General features: G+C 58.2%; 1 protein-coding gene across 1 annotated transcript in view; it reads right to left on the bottom strand.

Annotated features, from left to right (window-relative positions):
• The window catches only part of ATP11A (ATPase phospholipid transporting 11A), a gene marked incomplete at both ends in the record, with an annotated part of 108,240 nt that extends 83,735 nt beyond the window's left edge, over positions 1-24,505 (bottom strand). Inside the window, one exon of the mRNA XM_080719882.1 lies at positions 24,467-24,505. Within this exon, the coding sequence (XP_080576008.1) occupies positions 24,467-24,505 (39 nt within the window). The remainder of the gene's footprint in view (positions 1-24,466) is intronic.
• Positions 24,506-26,287: the final 1,782 nt, after the last annotated feature.

The following is a 26,287-nucleotide window of genomic DNA, read 5'->3' as shown; positions in this document are numbered from 1 at the left end:
TACTATTGTGTTAACTTCTCATTACTAAAATTCCTTGAAGATAACCTCTTTCAGTGCAAGGTCATTGCTGATGGCAGGTTGTTTCGGGTTAGCCAGGTGGCAGGACAGCCCGCCCGGCCTTGTCCAGCACCATTCAAAAGCCAGGACTCCAGGACAAGCCGCTCACTGGGCACCGGTCCACCCTTGCACTCCTCAGCCCACCACAAATTCCGGTCAGCTTGGAAAGCTGCCGGCTAAGCGCAGAAACACCGTCCTCCTGGTGGCTCGGGCTCCTGAGCGCCATTTTAACTCATTAGTCTGGATGGAATAATCTCTTGGATCATCAAAAGAGCCTGGTTTCGCAGTGGAAACTCGAGGGTGTTTGGCTAACAGATGGCCTACTGCAGATGCAGGGCAGGGAAGAGTGAACACTGCGTCCAGGAAGGCGGAGGACCCAGCTCACGGGAGACAGGAGCCGTGATCCAGCTCCGTGCCTCGTGGGCAAGAAGACCTGGAGCTCCTGAGGGCAGGGACTGACACGTGCACACACAAGTAACTAATATGGTGTATTTACTATCACCACACCTTGTTGACAAAAGTGACCTCCATGCGCAGACTGATACATCTTAGAAAGACAGGAAGTCCTGCATGGCGCCCTCCAAGGACCCCTTAGAGTCTAGAGGCAACGAAGGACTAGCAGAAGGCTCTGGATTTCTTAGCAGGCCACTCCACCTTCGGCTGTGTTTGGCGTTGCCAAGGTCGCTGGTGGGCTATTGTCCACTAAGAAACAGGCTTTCCACACCATCAGGAACACACGCTTAGTGTGCATACAAAGACCACCTCTGTTCCCTTCTGATTCCAAATCTACAGCTAGCAATTTTGTTTTAATTTTCTTCAGTGTAAACTTAGGCTAGTAGAGAAGCTTGTGTTGCCGCTGTATTAGGTATCTGCCAAATCCCAACTGCGAGCTATTTAAAAGTGAACCTCTTCCCCAGTGGGCCCAATCAGATTCACCCTGGGCAAAACAGCAGCAGCATCCTGTCTTGGTCTCCTTCGGGCTCTGAAGAGGCAGTGGAGCCTCACAGCCTCCTCAAGCCTCCCTCGAGATACGGCAGCCTGCTGGCCCTGTCCTGCCTGCCACGATCAGCTAAAGATAGCAGGCTCACTAAAAATAGCAGAGCGCTGGCGTGGCAGCCCTCCTGACATGATTCACACACGGCACACTACGCGCCGGGGCCACAGGGCGGGAGGGAGTCAACTGGGCTTGGGCTTCCTCAGCAGGCAGTTACAGAAACTCGCGGAGGCCGCGGGAGGAAGATGCCGACTCCAGAAAGGAGTGCCCAGATGGCACCTGATGGAGAATGGGGTGGTGTGGCTCAGAGAGCCAAGCCTGACCAGGCAGAGAATCGTCCACCTTGAACCTGTGATCTTCCTGTCTCAGTCTCCCAAGTAGCAGTATTACAGGTGTGTGCAGGGTCCCATGTGCAGGAGCAGTGGAGGCTGAGCTGACAAAGACCTCTTCCAGCCGAAAGATTGGAAGCCAGGAGCAGCGGGATATACCTGTAACCCTACTACCTGGGAGGCTGAGACAGGAGGATCACAGGTTCGCAGGAAGACAGGAGGATCGCAGCAAGCCTCTACTTAGTGAGGCCGCCACAACTTACTGAGACCCTGTTTTAAAGTAAAGAATAAAAGTCAGGGGTAGTGGTGCATGCTTGTAATCCCAGCATTTGGGAGGCTGAGACTGACACAGGAGGATCAAAGTTCCTGGACAGCCTCAGCTACTTAGGCCCTGTGCAACTCAGTGACACCTTGTTTCAAAATAAAGAACAAAAAATAGGACTGAGGGTGTAGCTCATAGGTAGAATGCCCCTGGGTTCCATCCCCAGTACTGCAAGGGAAAAAAAGATGAAAAAGGATTGATGTATGGCTCAAAGGTAGGAGGAGGCCCCTGGGTTCCATCCCCAGTACCAGAGGGAAAAAAAGACCCATCCCTTGGGTTGGAAGATCACCGGAACCCTACCTGAGCAGAGTGCAGGCCTCCTGCACTGCGTCCCCCACACAGGACGTTCAGAGCTGCGGTTCAGACCCGCTCCTGCTTGCAGGCACCGGCTCGCACGCTGCTCAGACGCCCACACCACTGGTGTGCCGCACAGTGTGCCTGGGGGCCGGGCAGGGACTCCCCTTCACCTCTGACTCTCACCAGCACACATGTCTATCCACGCAGTGGACCAGCCAATTGACACCCTGGGCAGTGATGGAGGGTTAGAGGCACAGCCTGGGCCGCTTCTCCTGGGAGCTACCTGGACACTGCCTGGTGCGGTCACACACGAGGGCTCCGTGCCAGGCACCAAGGCCCACGCCATCTGCGCAGCCAGGGACTGTCTCCCAGACAGCTCTCGGCTGGGTCGGCGCTCCTCACCTCTTGTCTCTGCAGCTCCTGCCACACTGGCAGAGCCCAGAGGCCCACGGACCATGCAGCCCCTGAGCATGAGACCTTCTATCCTGCCCTTTTGCACAGAGCACTGCCCTGGTCCTGGGGAAGGGTGTTCTTCCCTCGTGAGAAGGGCCCACACTGGAACCAAGGAGGAGGGCTACTCGTTTAGTGTGGGTTAAACTGGAGGAATGTCCCACCCTTAGTGGCTGCGCCCGGCCCCTGGCTACTTAAGCTGGGAGTGTGGCATTGCGTGAACTGTCCGCGCAGCCACCAGCCCTCAGGAACTGGGAGGCTGGCAGGCGGAGCTGTGGCAGAGACGGCTGCAGGCCCGGGCGAAGACAACGGCAAGCCAAGGTTCTCTGCGGAGGTCTGCTTCCCTTACTAGTTCTCTGAAAAGCACCCATCTGAATCTCTCCTAGATTTCCAATTCTGGTAGGAAGAGACCAATTCTTTTTTGTTTTGTTTTCTATATTCCCAGCACCTAGCTTGGTATCTGATCTCTAGGGAAGGCTCAGTAATTACCAGTGGAATATAGCAAATAAGTACAGTAATTAAGCTTGCTAAAATAGAGCAGCAAGTTACCACTAGGCGATCGGACCTCACCCACACCTATGGCATCAGGCTACTGTGAGGGATTCAGAACGTGTGAGAGAGCTGCAGAGCTGTATACTAAAGCATCTGCGATACCCAAAAGTCTTCTGCAAGACCCCCCATTAGCTGTGCCACGAGGAAGCTGGCTTCAGAACCGGACACCTAAGGGTGCACAGGAGTCAGGGGTGTGTTTTTATTCTGCTCAGGACTTTTCCTGCCAGGGGCTCGGGTGCAGACCACCCACCAGCGTGAACGCTAAGCTTTGGCACTGACACTTCATGATATAAACCGATTTACCACTCGACAAGACTGTCTGCTCCTCTCAGCCCTTCAAATAGCCCAAATAAACAGATGTGTCTTCCAGCTTGCTAGGCCCTGTGTTCACGGCTATCCCAGTACCAGCTCACCAGAAGGAAGGGCATGTAAGCATCAGACTGAGGATGAAGAGTGAGTCAGGCAGGTGGACAACCACTGGGCGCATGTGGAATCTGAGAAGCGCCACAATGCCAGTGCCCACTAGCCTCCCCACAGAGTACTCCCAGCTTCTCTCCCTGCAGACAGATGGGTGGTACCCCCAGCCTCTCTCTCTGCAGACAGGGGCCCCTAGCCCTTCTCCCTGAAGACAGTATCTGGTACCCCAAGCTCCTCTCCCTGCAGATGACAGTGCCGCCTTCACCCTCATCTCTTGTTCACAGAAACGATCTCCACCCAGAGATGCCTTCTCCTCTCTTTCAGAGACCCACTAGGATCCCCGGCACCTTCTGTGTTCAGGAGGTGGAACTGGGGAAATTAAAAGGAAGGGCACTCCCCGGTGGAAAAGCAGGGAGGCCCTCCCCAACCCGCCCCAGCCCTGCAGCCCGGAGGCCATGCCCACAGCTGTGTCTCTTCAGCCCCTTGCTGTGTTCCCACCTTCCTGACTGCAGGGCCTCGGACTCCTCGACCCACAGACCATCATCAGGGACACAGCCCTGTGCATCCTCCTCAAGCAAACGCCCTGGCTCTGAGGGAGCTCCCCCGTGGGGCATGGCCAGGTGGCCTTCTCATTACGCACGAGCCCTTTAAGTTCACATGGTCAGTGGAGTCCCTGACCCCGGCCAGGCACACATTAGGCCGCGAAGCGCCTGGGAGACTGGGCACGGGGAGGTGTGGTCTGGGGAAAGCAAAGCCACAAGGGAGAGGCACATGGGGTGAAGGGGCTGGAGCCGCGGGCTCCATGCTGCAGGAGGTCAGGGTGCGGGGAGCAGGAGCGAGCTCCTCATCCACTCTAGATTCCCAAGGCTGTCTGCCCTTGGCCACAGAAGGTTCACGTGGCCCTGGAACTAGGGATCACCCACCTGCCCCCAGCTGGCGCCAGCTCCTGCCAGGGGCTAGGGTGCAGACTGCCTACCAGGCTTCAGGTCCGCTGGTTGTCCAAACAAGGGAGAAAGAAAGGGCATGGGGAACAGGTCAGGAGGCCACAACCACAGTTCCCAACAGAAGAACACAGGCGGCGACCCAGAGGGTGTGGCAGGAAATCCGGGAGGCGCTGGTGGCCACAGGTGTGAGGTCAAGGAAGCCAGCCCCTGTGAAAACTGACACACTTGCAATGAACGGGCAGCCAACTGCTACTCACGCCTCCAGGAGCTGGTGCAATCTTCTAGTGCATGTGTTCAAGAAGTATTAAGAAGCTGGGTGTGGAGGCACACTGCAATCCCAGTACATGAAAGCTGAGGAAGGAGGATCTCAAGTTCATGGCCAGCCTCACTAAATTAGCGAGACCCTGTTTCAAAACTAAAAAAAAAACAAGCCAGGCATGGTAATCCCAGCATTCAGGAGGCTGAGACAGGAGGATCCAGGTTCGCAGACAGCCTTAGTTGCTTAGTGAGGCTCTCTGCAACTCAGTGAAACCCTGTTTCAAAGAAAATAAAGAATAAAAAATAGGGCTGGTGGAAGGATCCTGAGGTCCGGACCGCAAGGCCCCAACCCCGGGCGGGTGGGCGGATGCTGGCGGGGCACCCTTAGGCAACCTCCTCCCCACCCGGAAGGACCCTGAGGTCTGGCCGCAAGGCCCCAACCCCGGAAGGGTGGGTGGGCACGTGTGGGTCACCCTTAGGCAACCCCCACCCCACACACCTGGAAAGAAAAAAAAATTTTCATAGCTACCAAGTGCCTGATCCCACATCCTCCCCAAACCACAAATGCTCTCTTCTCTTATTTAAAAAAAAAAAGGGAAAAGAAAAAAGAAAAATATTCGAGAGGGGTTAAGATGGCTGCGGCAGCAGCTAGAATATTGGAGATGCAAACAAAACATATACATCGAAACTGGAACTTTTGGAAAGATTCCCCAAGAAAGAGGACTGCGGCTTCTCTACATCTTTAAGAATCCTGGACATCACCTGTAAGGAGAGAGTCTAGCGGAGACCTAGGAGGAAGGCGGTGGCGGCAGTAGTGGCCGAGATGGTGGTGGAGACTTGTCTTTGGGAGGGGCGGACATCTGATCCAACCCACCCTGATCCTCTGAAGAAATTACCCCAACGGTCGAATGCTACTGTCGCGCATGCTTAGGAACACTGGACATTATGCGGTATGGGAAAAGAGCTTGGGAAAGATTTGAAATGGTGGAGGCAGTCGCATTGGCAGCAGCAAGTACTCAGGAGAGGCAGAGATCTGACGTATTACACCTGGAACTTTTGAAGAAATTACCTCAGAGGCAGAATACTACCACCACGCACCTTGGGAACGTGGGACAACCTGCTGGGTGAAAAGGGGGCTCGGATGGGAGCCTGCTGTGAGGCAAGGCAGGTTGATGGGGCCTCCGAGGCCGGGATCGGAGCCTGCCGTGAGACAAGGCCGGTGCTGGGGCCTCCGAGGCCGGGACTGGAGCCTGCCGAGGGGTTAGGCCAGTTCCAGGGCTAATGAGGCCAGGATCAGAGCCTGCCGTGAGGCAAGGCCGGTGCTGGGGCCTCCAAGGCTGGAATCGGAGCCTGCAGAGGGGTTAGGCCAGAGCCTGGGTCAGCGAGACCGGGATCGGAGCCAGCCGTGAGGCAAGGCTGGTGCTTGGGCCTCCGAGGTTGGGATCAGAGCCAGCTGATGCGTTAGGCCAGTGCCAGAGCCAGTGAGGCCAGGATCAGAGCCTGCTGCGAGGCAAGGCCGGTGCTGAGGCCTCCGAGGCAGGGATCAGAGCCTGCCGAGGGGTGAGGTCAGTGCCGGGGCCAAAGAGGATGGGATCAGAGCCTGCCATGAGGCAAGGCTGCTACGGAGGCCTCCGAGGCAGGGATCGGCACCAGCTGAGGGGTTAGGCCAGTGCCGGGGCGAGCAAAGTCAGGATTGGAGCCTGCCGTGAGGCAAGACCAGTGCTGGGACCTCTGAGGCCGGAATTGGACTCTGCCGAGGGGTAAGGCTGGTGCCGGGGCCAGCGAGGCTGGGATCGGAAACTGCCATGAGGCAAGGACGGAGCTGGGACTTTCGAGACCAGGATAGGAGCCTGCCGAGTGGTTAGGCCAGTGCCAGGGTCAGGGAGGCCAGGATTGGAGCCTATCGTGAGGCTAGGCCGGTGCTGGGGCCTCTGAGGCCAGGAGCGGTGCCAGCTGAGGGGTTAGTTTGGTGCAAGGCCCAGCGAGGCTAGGATCGGGGCCTCCCATTAGGCAAGGCCGGTGCTAGAGCCAGTGAGGTCGGAATCAGAGTCCTCCGGGTGGCCAGGCCACTACTGGGGCAGTCAAGAGTGGGATCGGAACTTGCAATGTGGCATGCACAGAGAAATAGCACAGAAAATAAAATCCAGATGCTTCCCCTAATTAGCAAGAACTAGGAGGAAAGGGGTAACAGGAGGAGGTGGAGTAGTAGAAAGGGCCCTATTGAGAAGCAATTAAGGTGACCAATCAGAAGGGAGGGGATTGGGGAGGATGGAATCTCTTTAAAACTCATGAGGTGCGTAAACAAATATATCAAAGATAATCACCAATTAAGCATGGGATCAAGGGAGGGGGAGGGAATGGGATGGGGATTGGATGAGGGCTAATTGGATGATGTGTGCTTGTATATCCTCTCAAGTCTGGTATTCCAAAGTGATGTATGATTACAAAAAATATAATAAATTAAAAAAATAGGGCTGGGGTGTTGCTCAGAGGTAGAATGTCCCTGGGTTTCATCCCCAGTACCGCAAAAAAAAAAAAAAAAAAAAACCTGAAAAACTAAATAGGGCTGAGGTATAGCTCAGAGGTAGAACACCCAAGCCGAATCCCCAATGTGTGTCTCTGCCTGCCCCCCCCCTCTCTCTCTCTCTCACACACACACACACACACACACACACACACACACACACACTAACAGTGTGGTGATGTACCACCTACTGCGATGGACTGATTCAGTATCATCAGACATTAGGGAATTAATATTAACCAGGTCTGCCTGATTACAAGCAGGGCAGAGAGGCTGTAAACAAATCATAAAACATAAAACCCACTATGTGCGGACAGGAAGCACTGTCTGAAACGTTCAGTAACATGAGGGTCGGGTGCCTGGGCCAGAAGCACCAACATCACCAGGGTGCGCCACCGAGAGCCGAGCGCCACTGAGCACCAAGGGCCACCGAGCACCACCGAGCGCCACCGAGCGCCACTGAGCGCCAAGGGCCACCAAGGGCCACGAAGCACCACCGAGCACCACTGAGTGCCGAGCACCACCAAGGGCCACTGAGCATCACCAAGGGCCACCGAGCGCCACCGAGCACCACTGAGCGCCAAGTGCCACCAAGTGCCACTGAGGGCCACCGAGTGTCACCAAGGGCCACCGAGTGCCTGGGCACTTATTTGCAACCACATTATGTCTGCTGTTTTCCTGTTTGGTGGGAGAGCTGTCACCTGGGCTGCAAGGGCAGACCCCAAAACTGGCAGCCCAAGAGGCGAGAGATTCAGGAGAAAAGGGCCACTTAGCTTGAGCTGCTCGCCTGCCCACCTTGCCGGCCCTGTATACCAGTGAAGCCATACGCGGCTTTGAGTTCTGTCCCAACCACTCAGCCCTGTACACTGGCAGTGTCCCCTAAGGCCCTAAAGCAGAGGCAGGCCTGCTCTGGGCCCCTGTTTTCCAGCATGTGGGGTCTCCAACCCCACAAACACTGCTACCTCCTTGTCCCAGAGGGAGCCGTGTGGCCCTGTGTGCTGAGGACAGCACTCTCTTCTGCCACTCAGGGGCGCAGGTCCGCCCCAAGTGTCTTCCTGAAGGGCACTTCTGGCATCCGCTCCCAGCTCCTTCAGGGCCCAGGAGACACTGCTCTCCCCTCGAGGCCCACAGCGCCCTCACGGGTGAAGGTGCTGCTGCCTTCCCTACCTGCTCTCCCCAGCCGTGTGGCACATCTGCAGGGGCTCAGTCGTGTGTAGGACCCCTGCTGGGTCCTGGCCCTGCGTGAAGGAGGCACAGTCTATCCAGCCCCAGTCCTGGCGGAAGCCGCCACCCAGAGCCAGAGGCAGTCCCTGCCTGGTGGTCAGACCCAGAGCCAGCCTCAGGCCCAGGGCTTGGGGGAGCCGCCAGGGTGAAAAGCAGGGAGGCGAATCCTGGGAGTGACAGGTTCACACGCATGGTCAGGAAGTCACAGGCAGAGTCAGGGCGCAGCCGAGGAGGGGCAGAGTCCAGACACGCCTCTAAGTTCCCTCTGGTGGCCTGGCTAAGTGGCGACCTGGCTGTGATGCACACAGACTGCCAGGACAGAATGCCCAGCCAGCTCGACCCAGCAACCTGGGGCCGGGGCCAAGGGGCTGGGAGGCGCCTGCGCAGAAACTGCTGCTGGAGTTCTGGCTGCATCTGTCCCCAGGCTCTGCACTATGCCCCAGCACTCGACCCCTAGACGGAGCTGCTCACCCTGGCTCTGGCGGGGGAGAAGGGAAAACTCCACGCCCAGCACCACCCTCCCACCTGGCTATCATGTGTGGTGGGAAAGACAAAGACCAGGGTGTTTCTAAGCTTCCAGCACCATGCTCAGGCCTCACAGGGAGGTCGGTCCGTCCATCCTTCTTTCCAGGTCCTTGGCACCTCATGAGCAATGCCCAGGGACCACCAAGTCCCCGACACAGTGGAGCCCCGTGTGAGTCGCTCAGGGAGGAAGGACGCGACACGGCGACTGCTGCATCAGGACCATGCAGAGGCACACACGCAGCTGTGAGCCCAGCGTCTGGGAGGCTGAGACAGGAGGAGCGCGCTGGTTCGAAGCCAGCCTTGCTGGCTTAAGAGACCCTGTTTCCAAATAAAAATATTAAAAAAAAAATAGGGTTGGGAGTGTAGCCCGGAGGTAGAAGGGTTTCCAGGAACCCCAATCTCACACACACACACACACACACACACACACACACACACACACACACTAGGGCTGGGGATGTATGGGTTCCATCCCCAGTACTACAAAAAAGAAAAAAGCTTGAAAGGCAGAAGATGCTGCTTCAGAAGACCTGCCTGCGCAGGCCCCAGAGGAAGGCTTTAACCGAGTAAGGAGGGAGGCCAACCAGCGTGGGGCGGCCAGGTGTGGGGAATCCGGGCAGGTGTGGGGCGGCCAGGTGTTGGGATTTCGGGCAGGTGTGGGGCGGCCAGGTGTGGGGGGCTGGCCAGGTGTTGGGATTTTGGGCAGGTGTGGGGTGGCCAGGTGTTGGGATTCTGGGCAGGTGTGGGGCAGCCAGGTGTGGGGGGCTGGCCAGGTGTTGGGATTTTGGGCAGGTGTGGGGTGGCCAGGTGTTGGGATTCTGGGCAGGTGTGGGGCAGCCAGGTGTGGGGGGCTGGCCAGGTGTTGGGATTTGGGGCAGGTGTGGGGTGGCCAGGTGTTGGGAATCTGGGAAGGTGTAGGGTGGCCAGGTGTTGGGATTCGGGGCAGGTGTGGGGCAGCCAGGTGTGGGGAATCCGGGAAGGTGTGGGGCGGCCAGGTGTGGAGAGATTGGCCAGGTGTGGGGCGGCCACGCATGGGGACCAGTCCTGTGTGGGGTAATTTTCCAGGTATGGGAGGACCAATTGAGCTGGGGACTTCAGAGTCGAGAACACGCGTGCTGTGACTCTCCACATACATGCAGATGGGCTGATGCATTCCTCCAGGATGGAGTGAGGGGCAACCTGAGGGCGCCAGTCCCTTTGGGAGATGTTGGGTTGGCAGAAATTGCTGCAGGAAGCAACCCGAGTGTACCCTGGTAGATCAGTGGGTAAGTAAAAAGGGACATATTCATACAGTGGAATATTACTCAGCCTTAAAAAGGAAGGCACGCTGACATGTACATTACGGCATGGGTAAACTTCAAGGGCCTGAAGCTGAGTGAGGCGTGCGCCAGTCACGGGAGGACGAGTCCGTACGAGTGCCTCATGGGTACATAAAGTAGGATGGTGGGAGGGGGCGCGAGGGAGGAGTGGGAGCTGGGGTCCCCCGGGCAGGCCATGGGGAACGGCGGGGCTTAAACTGAGCTACAGGCTTAGATTATCTAACAGAAGGACAGGAGGTGACCAGTGGGTGGTGGGCAGCCTCCTCCCCTCTGCCCCAGGTTCAGCCTAGCCACCCAGCTCCCCCTGCCCTGAGGGGCCAGCCCAGGGTGAGGACAGGACCTGGACAGGAGGCAGCCTCCACCCCACCCCGCCACAGGGTCCCCACTGCTCCCGCAGGCCAGCATGAGGGCCAGGGAGGGGCTGGCTGTGGAGGGAGGGGGCTGAGGGGAAGGAGCAGGAGCTGAGCCCCGCCCCACCCCGCCCCGCCCCGCTTGCAGCCCCACAGCTGGCCTCATTTTGTCCTTACCCACGGGTGGCCACTAGACAATTACGGGGCCAGGACGGGGCATCCATTGTGCCTGAAAAGCCCGCACTGACAAGCGACCCAGCTGAGAGCCTCTTCCCAGTGACCACCTTCTAACACCACGAACCCATCAGTCATCTCCGCAGCACACACTTCTCAATTTGAACTTTTTTAACCTGCCTCGTACAGGCATGTGAACCCTAAAACTGGACAGCTGCTCATTTCAAGCTGATGGCACTGCTCAGTGGCCACGGCTTAGGTGGGCACAGCCATCCACCCCAGCTCCTCACCCGTGTGTGACCTGGGAATGGGCCTCCATGTCAGGACCTTGAGACACCACCTCCTAGATCTCAGTGGCTGCAGGAGGCACGCCCTTGCGCCCTTATCCCTAGGAAATCTGAACCACTAGGTCACTTTGTGTTTGGAGGAAAAAGTGCGACGCGGTGTGTTTTACCTGTGGGCACCACTACGCTGTGTCTGCCGGGGGAGCTCTGGGCACTGTGGCTGGAGGCCTGGAGCAGCCAGGGCCACCCAGACAACCACTTCCAGGAGGGCTTTAGACCACCAATGGAAGTCCCTGCACCCAGGGTCAGGTAAGGCTCCGCCCTCATTGCCTGGCTCCAGGAGATAACCTGCTCTCCCTGAAGAGCCTCACCGGACCTGCTCCAATCAGGCCGGAGGTCAATCAGCCTCACCCATGACCTCTGAGCTCCCAGGAATCCAGAATTGGAATTCTAACCCCAGGGCGCCCTGGAGCCCCGCACAGCCACCAGAAGCAGGAGTCGCAGCCGGGAGCCCAGACCGCCCTGGCCTTTCTTCCCCTCTTACAGGTGATTCAAGACTTGCCCTGACTTGGCTCAAACTCTCAGCCTTACTGTTGGCAAGTAAGAGATGGGGACAGTCTCCCTCGACGACCAAGCCGTGTTTTTAAACCGTGACACTGTACAGGAAATGCCAAATTCGAAATGTCAACAAATGCTTTCAGTGGCTCTGCGGCAGAAGGGAGAAGCAGCCAGCCGTCCACGTAGCCTGACGGCAGCCATGTGAGCCCAGGGCCGGGCCCTGGCAGAGGCCCCCAGGCTCGGCGGGTCAGGTCCCCTTGTCTGAGTGCTCCACCAGTCCTGGACCAAGGAACTGGGACCTGTCAGGGAGCCACCCTGCACAGAAGCAGCTCAGCAGAGTTGTGCCGCGTCCTGTTATGCGTCTAGACCTCGTCATCACTTGTCCAGTAACAGGGTGTCCCCACTGGCCACCTGTGGACAGCCTCCCGCTTCAGGGCTGGTGCTAAACATCTGACTTCTGGGCCCCGCAGCTCCGCATGAAGACCAGTGTGTGCCCACGAGTGTGAGCCCACGGCTCCCTCGCCCCAGGGAGGAGGCCTCTCTGCTGACCAGAAGGCCCAGCCCCCCTCCAGCCCTGTTCATGCTCTCTGGTTCTTTCCAGTTAGTTACCACAGGAGCTGGTGCAAAGGCACTGTTCCATGTGGAAAGCTCCCGCAGGCATGGGGAGGAGGCAGGAAAACCCTGGGTGCCTGTGTTCCAGGGAGTGGCAGCTCAATACATCCTGTTGGAAAAGGCCAGCTCTGCATCAGCCCGCCTGAGGGGTGCCGGTGTGCCTCAGCAGGCGAATCTAAGCTGCCGCTGAGACCACAGTTCAGAGGCACACACGTGTGCAGGAGGCAAGCTCCGGAGGTGGGGAGCTGCACACGCAGCTCGCTCAAAACGAGCCCCTTGCTTACAGTGCTGGCTGAGCCCTGGCAGGAGACCATCACCACTGCCTGTTCCCAGAGCGTTCGCATCGTACCGACCTGAGATTTATGGGCAACTCTATGTGTGGAGTAGATGTGTCTGCCCCTGGCCACCTTGGTCTGTCCTCCAGGCCCACCAGCCCCTTCAGGACTCCACCTTCCCAGCCAGCACCCGGCCCTCCCCTCCCACCCGTGTCTCTGCCCAGGGCCTCCCCTCTATCTTCACCCCAGCAAACACCAGCGTACCATGGGCCCCCCAGTCACTCTCGGCTACACCGCGTCTCCAGGGGAAGGGAGGCTGGTGCACTCTGCTCCCCACTGAACACCCACTGCCACCGCAGGCACTCATAAACACCTCAGGAACATCAGACGCTGGGCACCCAGCATGTGCTAAGCATGGCACAGCTTCTCTATGACTCCCCCTGGGCTAGCCTCTAAATATATTCATCAATGCTATTTTATTTTTATTGAACATCTGAGAAATACAAAAACGATTTAAGCACTGGAAATGACACCAACACCCTCTAGACACCGCGGCCACCGCTCCAGCCGTTATACACACAATGCTTTCAGAGTGTGCAAAGATGATGTGACCGGACAGCTTGTCGGCCTGGATCAACACAGCCCTGGAATGCACTCGAGGGGAAGGCAGTCTCGGGGACCCCAGGCCTCTGAGGTGCTGTGCGTGAGAGTACCGCACTGGCCTCAGTCGGGTACCCTCAGATCCCACGGCCCCTATGGCCAGGACCACACGCCACGGCTTCATCACCGTCTTCGTGATTCGGCGGGCAATCTCTGAGACCTTGGAAAGTCAGACAAAAATCTAGACGCACCCTCATGGCAGAGCATGGTTGTCCCCAATCCTTTGCTAAAAATATCCTGGAGGAAATCCTCTTTTCTCTGAGGCAGAGAGAGTGTTTAACTGTTTAAGTGCTGGCTCCTTCCAAGCAGGAGGAATGAAGAATATGGGCGTGCTGTGTCTGTTTGGACGGGGGACACCTGCCCACCCCCACGGGTCCTGGGCTGGATGGGTACACAGCTCCTTGGATTCAGCCCCACCTGCACAGGGGACCAGAAGGCGGTGGGGCAGGCGGGGTCTCTGGATCCTGGCCTGAGAGCCAGCGCCAGCAAGGGTGGGCCACAATGTGCACTTGTCGGCCCTGCAGCTAGTGGAGCAAGCCAAGGGCTAGATTCCCCCAGCTATCACCGACTGAACGAAGGGAAAAAAGTGGCAACCTTCTCTGATACAGCCACGTCAGCAAATAATAGAAATAAGTATGCTTGGTTATTTATTGTTGGTACTGGGGATCGACTCCAGGGGTATTCTCCCTCTGAACTACACCCCAGCCCTTTCTTATTTTTTATTTTGAAAGAGGTTGTAAGTTGCTGAGGCTGGCCTCAAATCGTCCTGCCTCACTCTCCCAAAAAAGGCTTTAGTGGGAGGAGAAGGGAAGGGAGGGAGGGAGGGAGGCCAGCCTGCAGCTTGGGAATTCCCTGGCGGGGTGGAAAGCCCTGGGTAAGGGCAGGTGTGGTGCTGACAGTCAGGACACAGTGTGCCCAGGTCTGCACCCCACATTTCAAAGCAAGTTGCAAACACCGCAGGTGAGATGTCCTGCAAACAGGCCCGGAGAGCAAGCAGGCCCTGCAAGACTGATTCCATTACTAGACCAGGTCACTGTCTGGCGACACTGCTTTCCTAAGCAGGCATCCCAATCCACTTGTGTGATGGAAACCATAACATCTGTCTGGTCAATAAGCCAGATGCTGCGGATCTGGACCCGGAAAGCTGAGCGAGGCATCATGCCATCGCCTAAGCCCAACCCTGCTCTCCTGCCAGCCCCTCCACGCAGGAAAGAAGCAAAAACAGATGCAAGCACAATCAGCCACCAAATCATAGACACCGGCCTATCGCACCCAATAACGGGGGTCACCTCTGTTCCCGAACAACGAAATGCCCCAAGCTAAGTATTCCTTTTACGCCGTCTTTCCAGGCTGTGTGGAACAAGTTGCAATGTATTTGATAAGCAGTAAGCAAAGTGCTTCTTCAGGCCGCCGGCCGCCCTCAGTGAACTCCCCATGTCTGAACACTCCCAGTCTGCTCTGGGCGCCTCAGCAGGGAGCTGCCAAGGACTCGGCCCAGGAACTGGGGCTGGGTGAGTCCCAGGTGGACCCGTCAGTGGGACTGGTGTCCCAGAAAGGGAAGAGGCCTCTCTGGGCAGCCATGTGGGCCACATGAGCAGCTGCCCTGTCAGACCCTAGCCTGCCTGACCCTGGGGATGTGGTGGCCAGGCGCGGGCGCTGGGTGGAGCGGCGGCACCAAGGCCAGGCTGGGCTTCAAATTCACCACGCTGTGCATGGCCAACCAGACTGTTGACACCTAGAGATTGCAGCAGGCACCTTGGAGAACAGCGTCGTAAACAACAGGCCCATGTTTCCTGGTGAGGATGAGTCCTTCTCTGGTCCCGTCCTAGCACCGGTTTTCACAGCATCCAATAGGCACGCCGCCCTATTACCTCTGTGGAGACTGGGGCTGACCATCTCACCTGGAAAGCCGCAGGAACCAGCCAGAGCAGAGGCCACACCCGGCCCTGCGGGGACACACGCCAAAGCAACCTACTGCTCCCACTTTTCACAAGCGTGGTCAGCTCTTTCTAAGCCATGATGGCACAAGAGGTGAGATGTGGTGGCGGGAAGGAGGCGCAGAGAAGTGAGCTGAACAACGGGAAGATGGATCAGAGCCCGGAGGGGCGGGCATAAGTGGGCATCAGGAGCCTCAGACAGCGCTACCCTGGCCAGGTGAGCGGGGCCGCCACTGGGGAACAGGCACGTCACACACACACTGTGTGCCAAGCGCGGCTTCCACAGTAGCTGGAGGGGACGTGACTCTTTGTAGCGTTCAGGGAGCAGGGTGGCTTCCTAGGAGACCCCACCCACCGCCACTGTGCGGGGACACAAGTGACCCACTCGCACCACCTTGCCTGAGGACGTCGCCTCGGTGTCTGCAGCTCTGACCAGGAAGGGGACCGGAGGTGCAGGAAGCAGAGGCCCCTCCAGGCAGCCCGCAGCTGTGGGGCCCGCCGCTCCTCTGCCCCAGGGCTCCCGAGTGAGTTCTCCACAGGAAAGCTCGATGTGGCAGACCTCTGCTGGCTGTCCTCTGGGACCTCCCATGGGCACCACTGCAGCTCTCCTCTCTGCAAACTCAGAGCTTTCTCTCTGCAGGCAGAAGCTCCTCTTCCCTGTCTCTTCACCCCAACGTCCAACTGAGCATGCTGACCCCAGGTCCCGGGACCGCCAAGGTGCATGCTGGGCTAAAGGGTGAGACGGACACTCATTCACAGGACCATCTCAGGCTGGGGGCATGGTCACCAGGGCAGCAAGGTTCAGAGGTGGGGCTCCGGGCAGCAGTTAGATCTCAGTTAGATCGTAGAGTTCTGAGCCATCACCAATGGATTAATCCACCCCATAGATTGATGACAGATCAATCCACTGAGGGCTGAATAGGCAGTGGAGCCTGGTTGGAGGAAGCGGGTCACTGCAGTGCTCTTCTGCCCGCCCTCCCCCCCACTTCACTCTCCCCTCTGCAAACCCTCTGCCGTGATGCTTCTGCTCGGAGCGGGCTACCATGAACCTCTGAAACTGTGGGCCAGAATCATCTTGCCTCCTCTCAGCCGTTCTCGTCAGGAATCGTGATCGCTGGTGAAAAGCTGACAAATACAGCATGTTTGAAATGTGAACACCTAGGGTTCTGCGCTCCTGAACGGTGGTCCCCGCTACAGGCGAGGCCCCAGGGCGGCGACGGCAGAGGGCTCCTCTGAACTTCACGTCTGCACGGCCGGAGCCCCCTTCCTCACCCACCTGACCGCTCCTGCCTCTCCCCTGAAGGGGCTGCCACAGCTGCGGGAGCCCAGGCCGCTGGGCAGCACTAACCTGGCCTGGCCTGTATGCCCGCCGTGAGGACCTGGGGAAGCGCGGAGCGAGCGAGGTGCTGGGAGGTAGCCCTGGACCGCAGGTGCAGCCCGCAGAGCTGCAGCCACACGCCAGGCCCCAGGCTCACAGCCCCGGGGAGTGTGTGCAATTTAGTGCCCAGGGTAGAGGATCCTTGCGCTGCAAACTTCATGAAACGGAATGGGGCGACAGGCACGACCTGGGGCTGTCGTGGGCAGAGGGCATGTGAGCCTCACCACGGAGAACCCCCAGGAGGAGAGTGCCGCAAACCACAGGCACTGCCTGCCACCTCCTTGCTGTGTGGCGCCCAGGTTCCTGTGACAGAAGAGACACAGCACGCCCTTGCAGAAGCCGTGAAGATTAAGGAGAGGCGGTGGACAGCCCAGGAAAGGGAGGCATGTCAGAGAGCCGCAGCCCGAGGTCAGCAAGTCTGGCCACGAGGGGCGCCTGCGGGCTGACCACACAGTGCTCTCTCTGGGGTGCAGACAGGTGAACGAGGCAGAGGCCCGGCCCAGGCCACACGCTCTTCCTGTCTTTGTTAAATAAATGGCTTCCATCCAGTGGCCTCCTCACAAGTGACAAGCATTCCCTCTAAACCCTCCAAACAGGAAAAGAGGAACCTCATTTCCACCCCCTTTTTGAGTAAAAAAAAAGAAGAAACAACTCCGTCACATGAGATACAGGAGCACGCGACAGCCCTTCCCCGAATACTTTTACAGCACTTTACAATGGCCAGTTGTCTTCACGTACATTCGTTCATTTGATCCCTGCCATCGGGCAGGCAGAGACAACAAATGCCATTAGTCTCCTTTTACAGCCGCCTCCGGAGGTATGCTTGATGGTCGGGCAGGGGCAGCCGGCCAGAAGGCCCTGTGAAGCTGGAGGCCAAGGGGAGCCCTTGGGGTCATGACCCAGGTGCGGCCTGGAAGCTTCCGCCCTGACTGCCCCGGGCCACCTTGAGGGGACCACCAGCCCTGAGAGCAGCCACGCACGCTCCGGCACCCCAGCTACAGCAGGGAGGCTGCGGTGCCAAGCAGAGCCGGCCGAGGGGAAGTTCTGTGTCCAGGTGGTAGGCATCCCCTTGTGCTACTCAAGAGCCCTGAGACCCAAGAATAAAAGCCACCTCCGAAAGGGAGATGTTCTGCAACGGAAAATCACAGGAGGGGGAGTGATGGGTAAGGCACTGAACAGAATGTGACGACGTCCGTCCGCATCTCAGTCACCCTGAGAGTGACCCTCTCGGCCCAGCCAAGGAAAGGCAGAGACCAGAAAAGAACAGGCTCTGGGCAGAGGAAACCAGCTTCTCCCCATTCCACCTGGAAAAGACTGGAAGAAGCCAGGCTTGCGGGTGCACACTGACAATCCCAGCTACTGGGAAGGCTGAGGCAAGAGAGCCGCAAGTTCAAGGCCAGCCTGGCCAACTCAGCAACACCCTATCCCAAAATAAGGAATAAAAAGGGCTGAGAGTGGAGCTCCAAAGTAGAGTGCCCAGGTTCCATCCCCAGTACCCAAAACAGAAAGAACACTGAAAAACACGCTGGGGTGCCGCTCGGCCCTGGCCAAGGCGGAAGGGCCAGAGCAGGCCGAGTTCTCCCTGCTGACCCCCAGCTGCGGGGCCCGGTCGGAGAAAGCCACACGGACGCATGGGGCAGAGATCCCAGTGTCTGCAATGGTGACCCTGCGCCCATGAACTCTCAGAGAGGCAAACACAGGGCTGGGTAGCGCAGCCAGGAACTTGAAGAGCCAAGAGAGGGGCTGCCCAACCGTGCGCCAGGCCAGAGAGCCCTGGACCCCTGGCGGTGGGAGGGTCAGGTCAGCTGAGGGTAGCCGCACCCAGCACTGGAGTCCCCTAACAGCCATGCCCTGCAGTGACCGGGCATCGAGCGCACCTCGGGCCAACAGGTCCATGCAGGGGCCGGCTCCCTGCTGTGCTCCAGGACCGAAGTGCCTTTGAGGGCTGATGGAAACCGGGAAGCCCACCAAGACAAAGCACATGCGTGCAGGACTCTGCCCGCTGAGAGAACCGAGGTGGGTGCTCGAGCACCCGTAACTTAAGAGCTGCCCGATCTACTGAGGTCTTTAGAACTCAGCCCCAGGAATAATGGGAGCACAGCCCAGGAGCCAGTGCTGCAGGGCAGCCAAGACTCAGGGAAGGCCCAAGCGGCCGAGCACAGGAAGCCTTTGAAGCCACGAGTCCCGGCTGCACCAGTGGCGGGGACCAGGGCCACAGTGCGGCCTCCCTGGGAGCACCAGGTGCCTTCAGGCCCTGTCCACGTCCTCATTTTATGACTGCACAAGATGGGCGAAGGAAAGGGAGCCCAGAGGTTTGAAGTCACCTTAAGCGCTGTTAATCACTGAAGTCCTCAGGAATGCCATGATGTTCCCTCTGGAATCTCCAAGGGCAGTGCTCCCCTGGGTCACAGCGGCCAAGAGCACAGAGCCCAAGCAGCTGTGCTGGGCTGTCAGGCACGGGGGTCCATGGCATACAGAGGGCCTTGCGCCTCTCCCAGGAAGAGGTGTCCATGGAGCACTGAGGTGACCTGGTCCCTCCTGCTCCGTCCTCCCCTCTGGGCCCCGCGGGCAAGCCAGCAGGCAACAGGGACCAAGGGCCACCAAGCCCACAACCCCCGGCCCTTCCTGCAGGTTAGACACCACCCAGCATGGCACAGCCAACCCCTCGGCCCTTCAACACACCTGCTGCCCTTCCCCCACCTGCACCCAAGCCCCTTGGCGACCTCTGCCTGGGGCACTTCCTTCTGGACACCTCCAGAAATTACCTACTTGTACTGGGTATTGAACCCAGGGGGATTCCACCACCAAGCTCCACTTCCAGACTTTCTAGTTTATTTTAAGACAGGGTCTCACTAAGTTGCTGAGGGCTTTGCTAAGTTGCAGAGGCTGGCCTCGAACTGCCCTGGCTCACTGGCTCACTTCTGCCCTGCTCTAGGTGTGCGTGGCAGGGTCACGGATCGGGTCTCTGCCCTCTGTGGGGCACCGGTATGTCAGCTCTAACTTAACTATCCATCCCAAGTCCACAAAGCACACTGTGTGCTGCTGAGGTTGCGCTCAAGGACAGGGGGTCCACTGCAAAGGTCACAGGAACCTTGGAACAGTCCCCAGGGCAGAGACACCTGAGAAGGAAGGGAAGGCGGCTGGTGGGCAGGCTGCTAACAGGCTGTGTGAAGGGCTGACTGTACAGGGCAGACACCATCACCCTCAACAGCAGGGGTACAGGAGGCCAGGGCCTCGCCCAAGCAGGGCTGCGGGTGCACGGAGGGGCCTGGCTCTGACAGCCATCCATCCGGAGACATGTGGTCACCTGCTGTGGGAGGAGGCAGGAGGGAGGTGCAGAAGCATGGCCACGGGGCGTAGTGTCCCACTCTCCGAGCCCCTGCCAGACGCAGGTCCCCTGTGGGGACCGTCAAAAAGCACCAGTGCAGCCCCTGTACCGGTGAGGCTGAACTCACCCCCACAGCTTGAAAGTCCCCAGAGGACGGAGCGCCCATCTACTGGACGCACACAAGTGCTCACCTCCACACCAACTGTCCTGTGCTCGGATACCAGCACCCAGAGGAAGCAAACACAATCCCCTCTTTAATCCTGTTGAGTTTCTATTGCTTTCTATCGATTTGCATTGCAAATAAATAGCACTGTGACCTGTGCTCAACTTGGTTTATAAGTAAAATGGGGTCTCCCACTAACCCCTTTCCATTGGCCTAAGGACCAAAGAACTATGTGTATGGTAGGTTTTGGAGCCAAACGCATCTGTAAACGGGTCTCCCAGGTGCTGAGCACCATGCTTCAATACCTGGGAGAGGCTTGTTGGCAAATTCCATGCAATTTTAGCTTATTGTAAACTGAGGACAGCGCTCTCATCCCTGGAAATGTAACTGACCCTAATCATATAAACCTCTTTCCCCGGGGTTATTAAGTTTAGTCTCTGGCACGAAACAAAAGCATGTGAGGAGGGCTTGCTCCTAGGAGCAGATATTGAATACGGCTCTGAAGAACAATGCCAGGATTACTGTGGCCAGAGGAGAAGGCCACACCGCTGCCCAGGGTCCAAAGGGAGGCGGCGCTGGAGACAGGCAGGCCCTGGCAGGCGGGTCTGATGACTGCCTTGAGAAACATCTGTTAATTATAAACTTTACAAGTCCACGCTGCTGGAGACAGGCCATCCATTAGTCTAGGATTATCTGCCTCAGGATTCACGGATTTCAAATACCCGAAGGCCATGGTGGTTCGTGTGGTTTCACTTAAGAGTCCTGAGGTGCAGGCTCCGGGAGCTGAATAACAGGAAGACCTCGAGTCACCTGACGTGGGGCTACTAGAGAGCTCCAGATACGCAGCCCTCAAACCGAGGGCTGGCGTGACTGAGTCAAGTGAACACCTCTATAGAACCAGGGCCTGCGGTGACCTGGCTGATATTCCCGTTACAAACCACTTGGTAACAAGGAAGAAAGAAGAGCAGATGCAGATGCCTGTTGATAAACGCTTAAACATCCTGGAAGATTTACAGCTCTTTAATACAGCTTGAAGCGCGCAGGAACCAAAACGTTTATTTTTCTGTTAGAAAGGAATTCTAATGTGACAGTTTGTAATAATATCTACTATGAGGAAGAGAAGCCTTCAGATTTTTCAAATCTTGGAAATGTCAATACCTACCATTCTTAGATCTTGCTATTTTAGAATATTAGAAATATCCTGGAAGCAAAAAACCATGAAGTACAAAACAAGCAAAAACTCTGACAAGCAGCAAGATAAAACTAAGGAACTGTACCCAGCCGAATTACAAAACCAAGCGCACAGATATGACAGAACTAAGCTCATATTTGCAGAAGTCCAAAGCGCAATCAAAGCCCCCCAGAAGCGTGAAGGGGAGGGCGAGTCATGGAGGGAGCACCTGGCCAGGGCTCCTGAGGCTTACAGGACTTTATCCCACCCTGCTGCAGTTTCTGAGTCCCACTGCGCCCTGCATCCGGATACCAGTGCACTTGGCCTGCTCTCAGCGGCAGCCACAGGGCCCTGCCGGCTGGTACTGACCTGGAGCCCAGCAGCAGAACAGGCTGCCCAGGGACCCAGCAGGCTGCAGCCAGTGGTGCGGCGTTTCCTGGACCCTCCTCGGGCCAGGCGCCATGCGCAGCACCCTACTTGGATCCACTAACTCTCACCCACAGTAACCCACAAATGGGTTCCTATCGCCCTCAGGTGCCGGCGTGGTGGTGCAGGTTTGTGATCCAGTACTTGGGAGGCTGAGCCTTGGCTACTTAGTGAGGCCCTGTTCTAAAATGAGAATAAAAAAATAGGTGGGTACTGAAGAAGGAGCCAGTTAAGCCACCTGCTCAGCTTACAGGCTTAACATGGCGGCGAGTAGGGCAGGTGAGCTCCAGGCACTACCTGGAGCTCTGACCTGCAGTGTCAGCCTCCCCAATAGCTACTCACCTCACCTCTCCTTGTTATCTCAGAACTTGAGAAGCCAAGATACGAGGATTGCAGGTTCGAGGTCAGCCTCAGCAGCTTAGTAAGGCACTGCTTCAAAATAACAAATAGGCATGGGGATGTAGCTCAGAGGTAGAATGTCCATGGGTTCAACCCCCAGTTACACACACACACACACACACACACACACACACACACACACACAGATCTAAAGAACTGATGTGGGTGAAAATTCATGGTACCTAAGCACGGTGCCACCGATAGACATCCCTGCAGCGTGTGTCTACCGCACACCGAGTGACACAGGCTTTGGCAGGTACAGGCCCATCTCCAAACAATCCTCTTACTCGTCCACCTGCTACCTGCCTGGAATTAGCCCAGAATAAATGACCCATACCAATGTTTCCTCCTTCGCCCTTCAGAGGCCTCAGGCTTCAGAGGGAGCTGGAAAGTGTCCCCATGCCAGGAGCTCGAGGTGAACGGGAGGGGAGAGGGCAACTCACTCACGTCTATAAACTAGTCGCATAAGGAAGCATGAATATCTGACCCCAGACTCTCCTCTCTAGCAAAAGGAAATATAATTTAGTGTATTATAAGATAAACAAGCCGGGCGTGGTGGCGCACACTTGTAATCCCAGCATTCGGGAGGCTGAGACCGGAGGATAGCGGTTCACCGACAGCCTCAGCTACTTAGTGAGACCTCTGCAACTCAGTGAGACCCGGCTTCAAAATAAAGAATAAAAAATAGGGCAGGGGGTGTAGCTCAGAGGTCGAATGCCTCTGGGTTCCATCCCCAGACCTGCAAATAAATAAATAAATAAATAACCAAATTACAAGACAACAGATTATGGCTGTTTCTGGGAAGAGTCAAATGAGTCAAAGAGCATCGACAGAAGTTTGAACCACAGACAGGAGTGGTTTCTGTGTACATGCGTGGCGCATGGTGACGGAGCCAGGCGGACACGCTGTAGGTCACAAGGATGGATGATGTGGAAGCGGAGACGGAGGGGAGCCCATGGCCTGTGTTCCAGGGACACTGCCAAAGACCATCTAGGCTGGGAGAGCTCACCAAAGATACCATGTCAGCTGGAGAGCAAAGGGAACTTTCTAGGAGGAGGAGTATAGCCAAAAAGAACTAAAACTGAGCACGACAAGCCGGCGTGGTGGCCCAGGTTTGTAATCCAGTACCTGGGAGGCTGAGCCCTTTGCAACTCAGTGAGACCCTGTTTCAAAATAAGAATAAAAAATAGGGCTGGAGTGTAACTCACTCAAAGGTAGAGTGCCCCCGGGTTCCATCCCCTGTACCACCAAAACATAAATAAACGACATAAGCATGTATCTGGAGCAATATACCATAAAAGTGCCAAAGGCCTGGGGGCTCTGTGACCCTGTGGGAGGCACTGGTGAGCAGGCAGGCCCTCAGGGAGGGTCTCCAAAGGCCTGGCTGGAGGGGAGCGGACCCTCAGCCCTCCCTCCTCAGGGAGACAGTTGCAATCTCCCCACAATCTGCCCTTTCTTCTTAAATCACAGAAAACACTTGGGAGGGCAAGCTGGGCCGGCCCGGTGGGGCCCACTTGTGAGCTCTGAGCCTGGGAGGCTGAGACAGGAGGAATGAGGTTCAAGGACAGCCTCAGCTACTTGGTGAGGCCCTTTGCAACTCAGTGAGACCCTGTTCCAAAATAAAGAATGAAAAATAGGGCTGGGGGTGTAGCTCAGAGGTAGAAAGTCCCTAGGTTCCGGGTTCCATCCCCAATACCAAAAACAAACAAACACACACACACCAAGTGACCATCTTAAGGAAAGGCCTCAGCCTCTTCTCAGGTTCCTTCTAAGGCAAGAGAGCGCTGGCCCAGGGGCCTCCCCGCCCGCGCCCTGGGGCGCACGGAGGCCAGCTTCCTGCCCGAGTGCTTTTCCGGGCCACCTGTGGCCACCGCTGTTGGGTCTCCTACCGCCGCGGGGCGACAGGGTCAGTAACGTCCACCACTCACATCCCGGTACGGACCTGGGCTGGGGAATGGCAGAGCCGCCAACGGGGTCTCCCCGCCCTCGGCGCCCCTCTCTGGAGAGCGGGCTGACCTTCCCAGCTTCCTCGCACAGGTCAAGTTCCTGCGGCTCCAGAGTACACCCAGGAAAGTGGCATCTCCCGGGCAAGAAGCGCGCACACCTCCCCACGTCTCCCACTGCGAGAGCTCGGAACCACGGACTGCCCGAGACAACTTCTGCCCGGGGAAAGCAAAGTGCTCGGCGGCTTCTCCAACCTGCACTGACCACTGACCCTCGGCTGCGAACAAAGAAGCCTCGTCCAGCCGGCACGGGGGCCAGCTGCCGGCCTCCCCCGCCCCGCACCTCTCCGCCGCGGCAGCGCCGCCCTCGCCGCCGGCCTGGGCGCGGCCCTCCTCGGGGTCCGCAGACCCTCCCCTGCCCGCGCCCGCCCCGGCCCCGCGGGGCCGCCCAGGGCTGGGGACCCGAACTCACTCCGGAACGCGCGGCCGCCCCTGCAGGTGGGCGCCCTCCCGCCCGCCGCCCGCGGAGGCCCGGCCCGCCCCCGGCCTCAGCCCGGCTGCAGCGGGGCCGCCGCCCTCCCGGCGCCCGCACTCACGAATCTGCGCACGAGCGTCCGCAGGCGGCCGCAGTCCATGGCTCCGGCTCGGCGCCCGCCCGCTCCCGGCCCGCGCGCAGGGCGGTGCGGCCGGCGGCCCCGCTGCGCTCATGCCCGGCCGCGGCGTGCGCGGCGAGTGCGCCCGGCTCCGGCCCGCCGCCCTCCCAGCCGCGGCCGCCGCTCCTCCCGCGCGTCACGGGCGCAGTGAGCATGCGCGCCCGCCCGCCCCGCCCCGCCCCCGCCGCTCGCCCCGCCCCCTCCCCGCCCCGCCCCGCCCCGCCGCGCGGTGGAGATCGCAGGCGCGCGGACCCGCGGCTCCCCCACCCCGTCGGGCCCGCTGCTCTCTACGCCCGGAAGGCGGCCCGCGGCGGGGGCGGCATCGGGCCGGCAGAGGGGCCGGGCGAGGGGCTTAGCACGCCCATGGCCGCGGGCCTCGGCCCGAGTCAGGCCAGCCAGGGACGGGCCTTGGCTGGCGCCCGCACCCGGCCTCCTCCCCGCGGACCTCGCCCTCCCGGCCCAGGGCCCCCGGCGCCGTGGCGGCCCTAAGCGGGTTGAGTCGGTTGAGGCAGGTGTTCGGGGAGTCCTTCGGCGGCTCCCGAGCCCGGCGTGCGCCCCCTCGCGTCCGGCCCTGCCGTCCAGCCGGGTCCAGTCCAGAGGAGCTCAGGCTTGGCCCCAGCAAGTAGTTCATACTGCCAGCCTTGAGCTGGACAGAACTGCCCACCAGACACTCCCCATCACTAACCCACCTGGACAGAACTGCCCACCAGACACACTCCCCATCACTAGCCCAGCGAATGTTCCTGCCTCCAACTGTGGGGTGAGCCTCGCCTCCACCCACTAGCACTTCCCAACTCCACGTGGTGGCCTGTGAGACCAGAGGCTGACAGCACCTGGTGGCCTGTCAGGGCATGGAGGCTCTGGGGTGGGCAACACTGCACTGTGCCCACAGGTCGTGGAAGAGAAAGAGCACTGCCCTTTTTTAGATTAGACACAGTCGACTAGAAGGCAACAATAGACATGGCCAGCTAACCCGTGACTTTCCACCCTCCACCCAAATTTACACTGCCTTGGGGTGCCCTGCTCGGAGGCTCAGGCCAGGCAGGGGCAGGCTGCCAGCTCTCTTCTGCCTCTGGCCGTGCCCTGCGCCTGGCAGTGCCTGCGTCCCTCTGGGTGGGTAGTTCTTGTTGGCACCAGTTCGCACCTGGCTCCAGGAGCGCACGCAGGTCTCAGGCCGCAAGCCACATCCTCCTGTGTGCTAATCTGCAGTGTTGGCCCATGTAATGGCAGCACCCTCATGAACACCTCTGACCCGCCAGGACCTACCTGACACCAGGGCAGGTTTTGGCCAAGCTCTGCCTTGCAAGCCAACATTGGCACCGCAGAGGCGCTGGGTGAGGGGGCTTCAGGGCAGCCTGCTGTATGCAGAGCTGGTGATAGTGTTTTTCATCCCTTACCAAAGCTACTGGTGGTTGCCAGTGTGGCAAGAGCGCATCTCTGTCCTCCTGGCACAGACCCAGCGTTGTCCAGGAGGCCTCCATCCTCTGCCTGGCTGGGGAAACTCTGGCTAGCTGATCTCTGAAACTCGGTTCTCTCCAGTGGTTGGTTTAAGACAAATTCAAGCTAATGAATCCTAAGAGGAAACCTGCTGGGGGGCGGGGTCTCTTAAGAAAGAGCCCCTCACTTCTTTTCTTTTCTTTTTTTTGGTACCGGAGGCGAAACTCAAGGGCATTCTACTCTGAGCTATACCCCCTAGCCCTATTTTATTTTTTTATTTTGAAAGAGTTTTGAAACAGGGTCTCACTGAGTTATTGAGGCTCCCCT

This window comes from Muscardinus avellanarius (assembly GCF_963383645.1).
Source record: "Muscardinus avellanarius genome assembly, chromosome: 2".
Taxonomy (NCBI): Eukaryota; Metazoa; Chordata; class Mammalia; order Rodentia; family Gliridae; genus Muscardinus; species Muscardinus avellanarius.
This window is presented reverse-complemented; position numbering and strand designations above follow the sequence as displayed.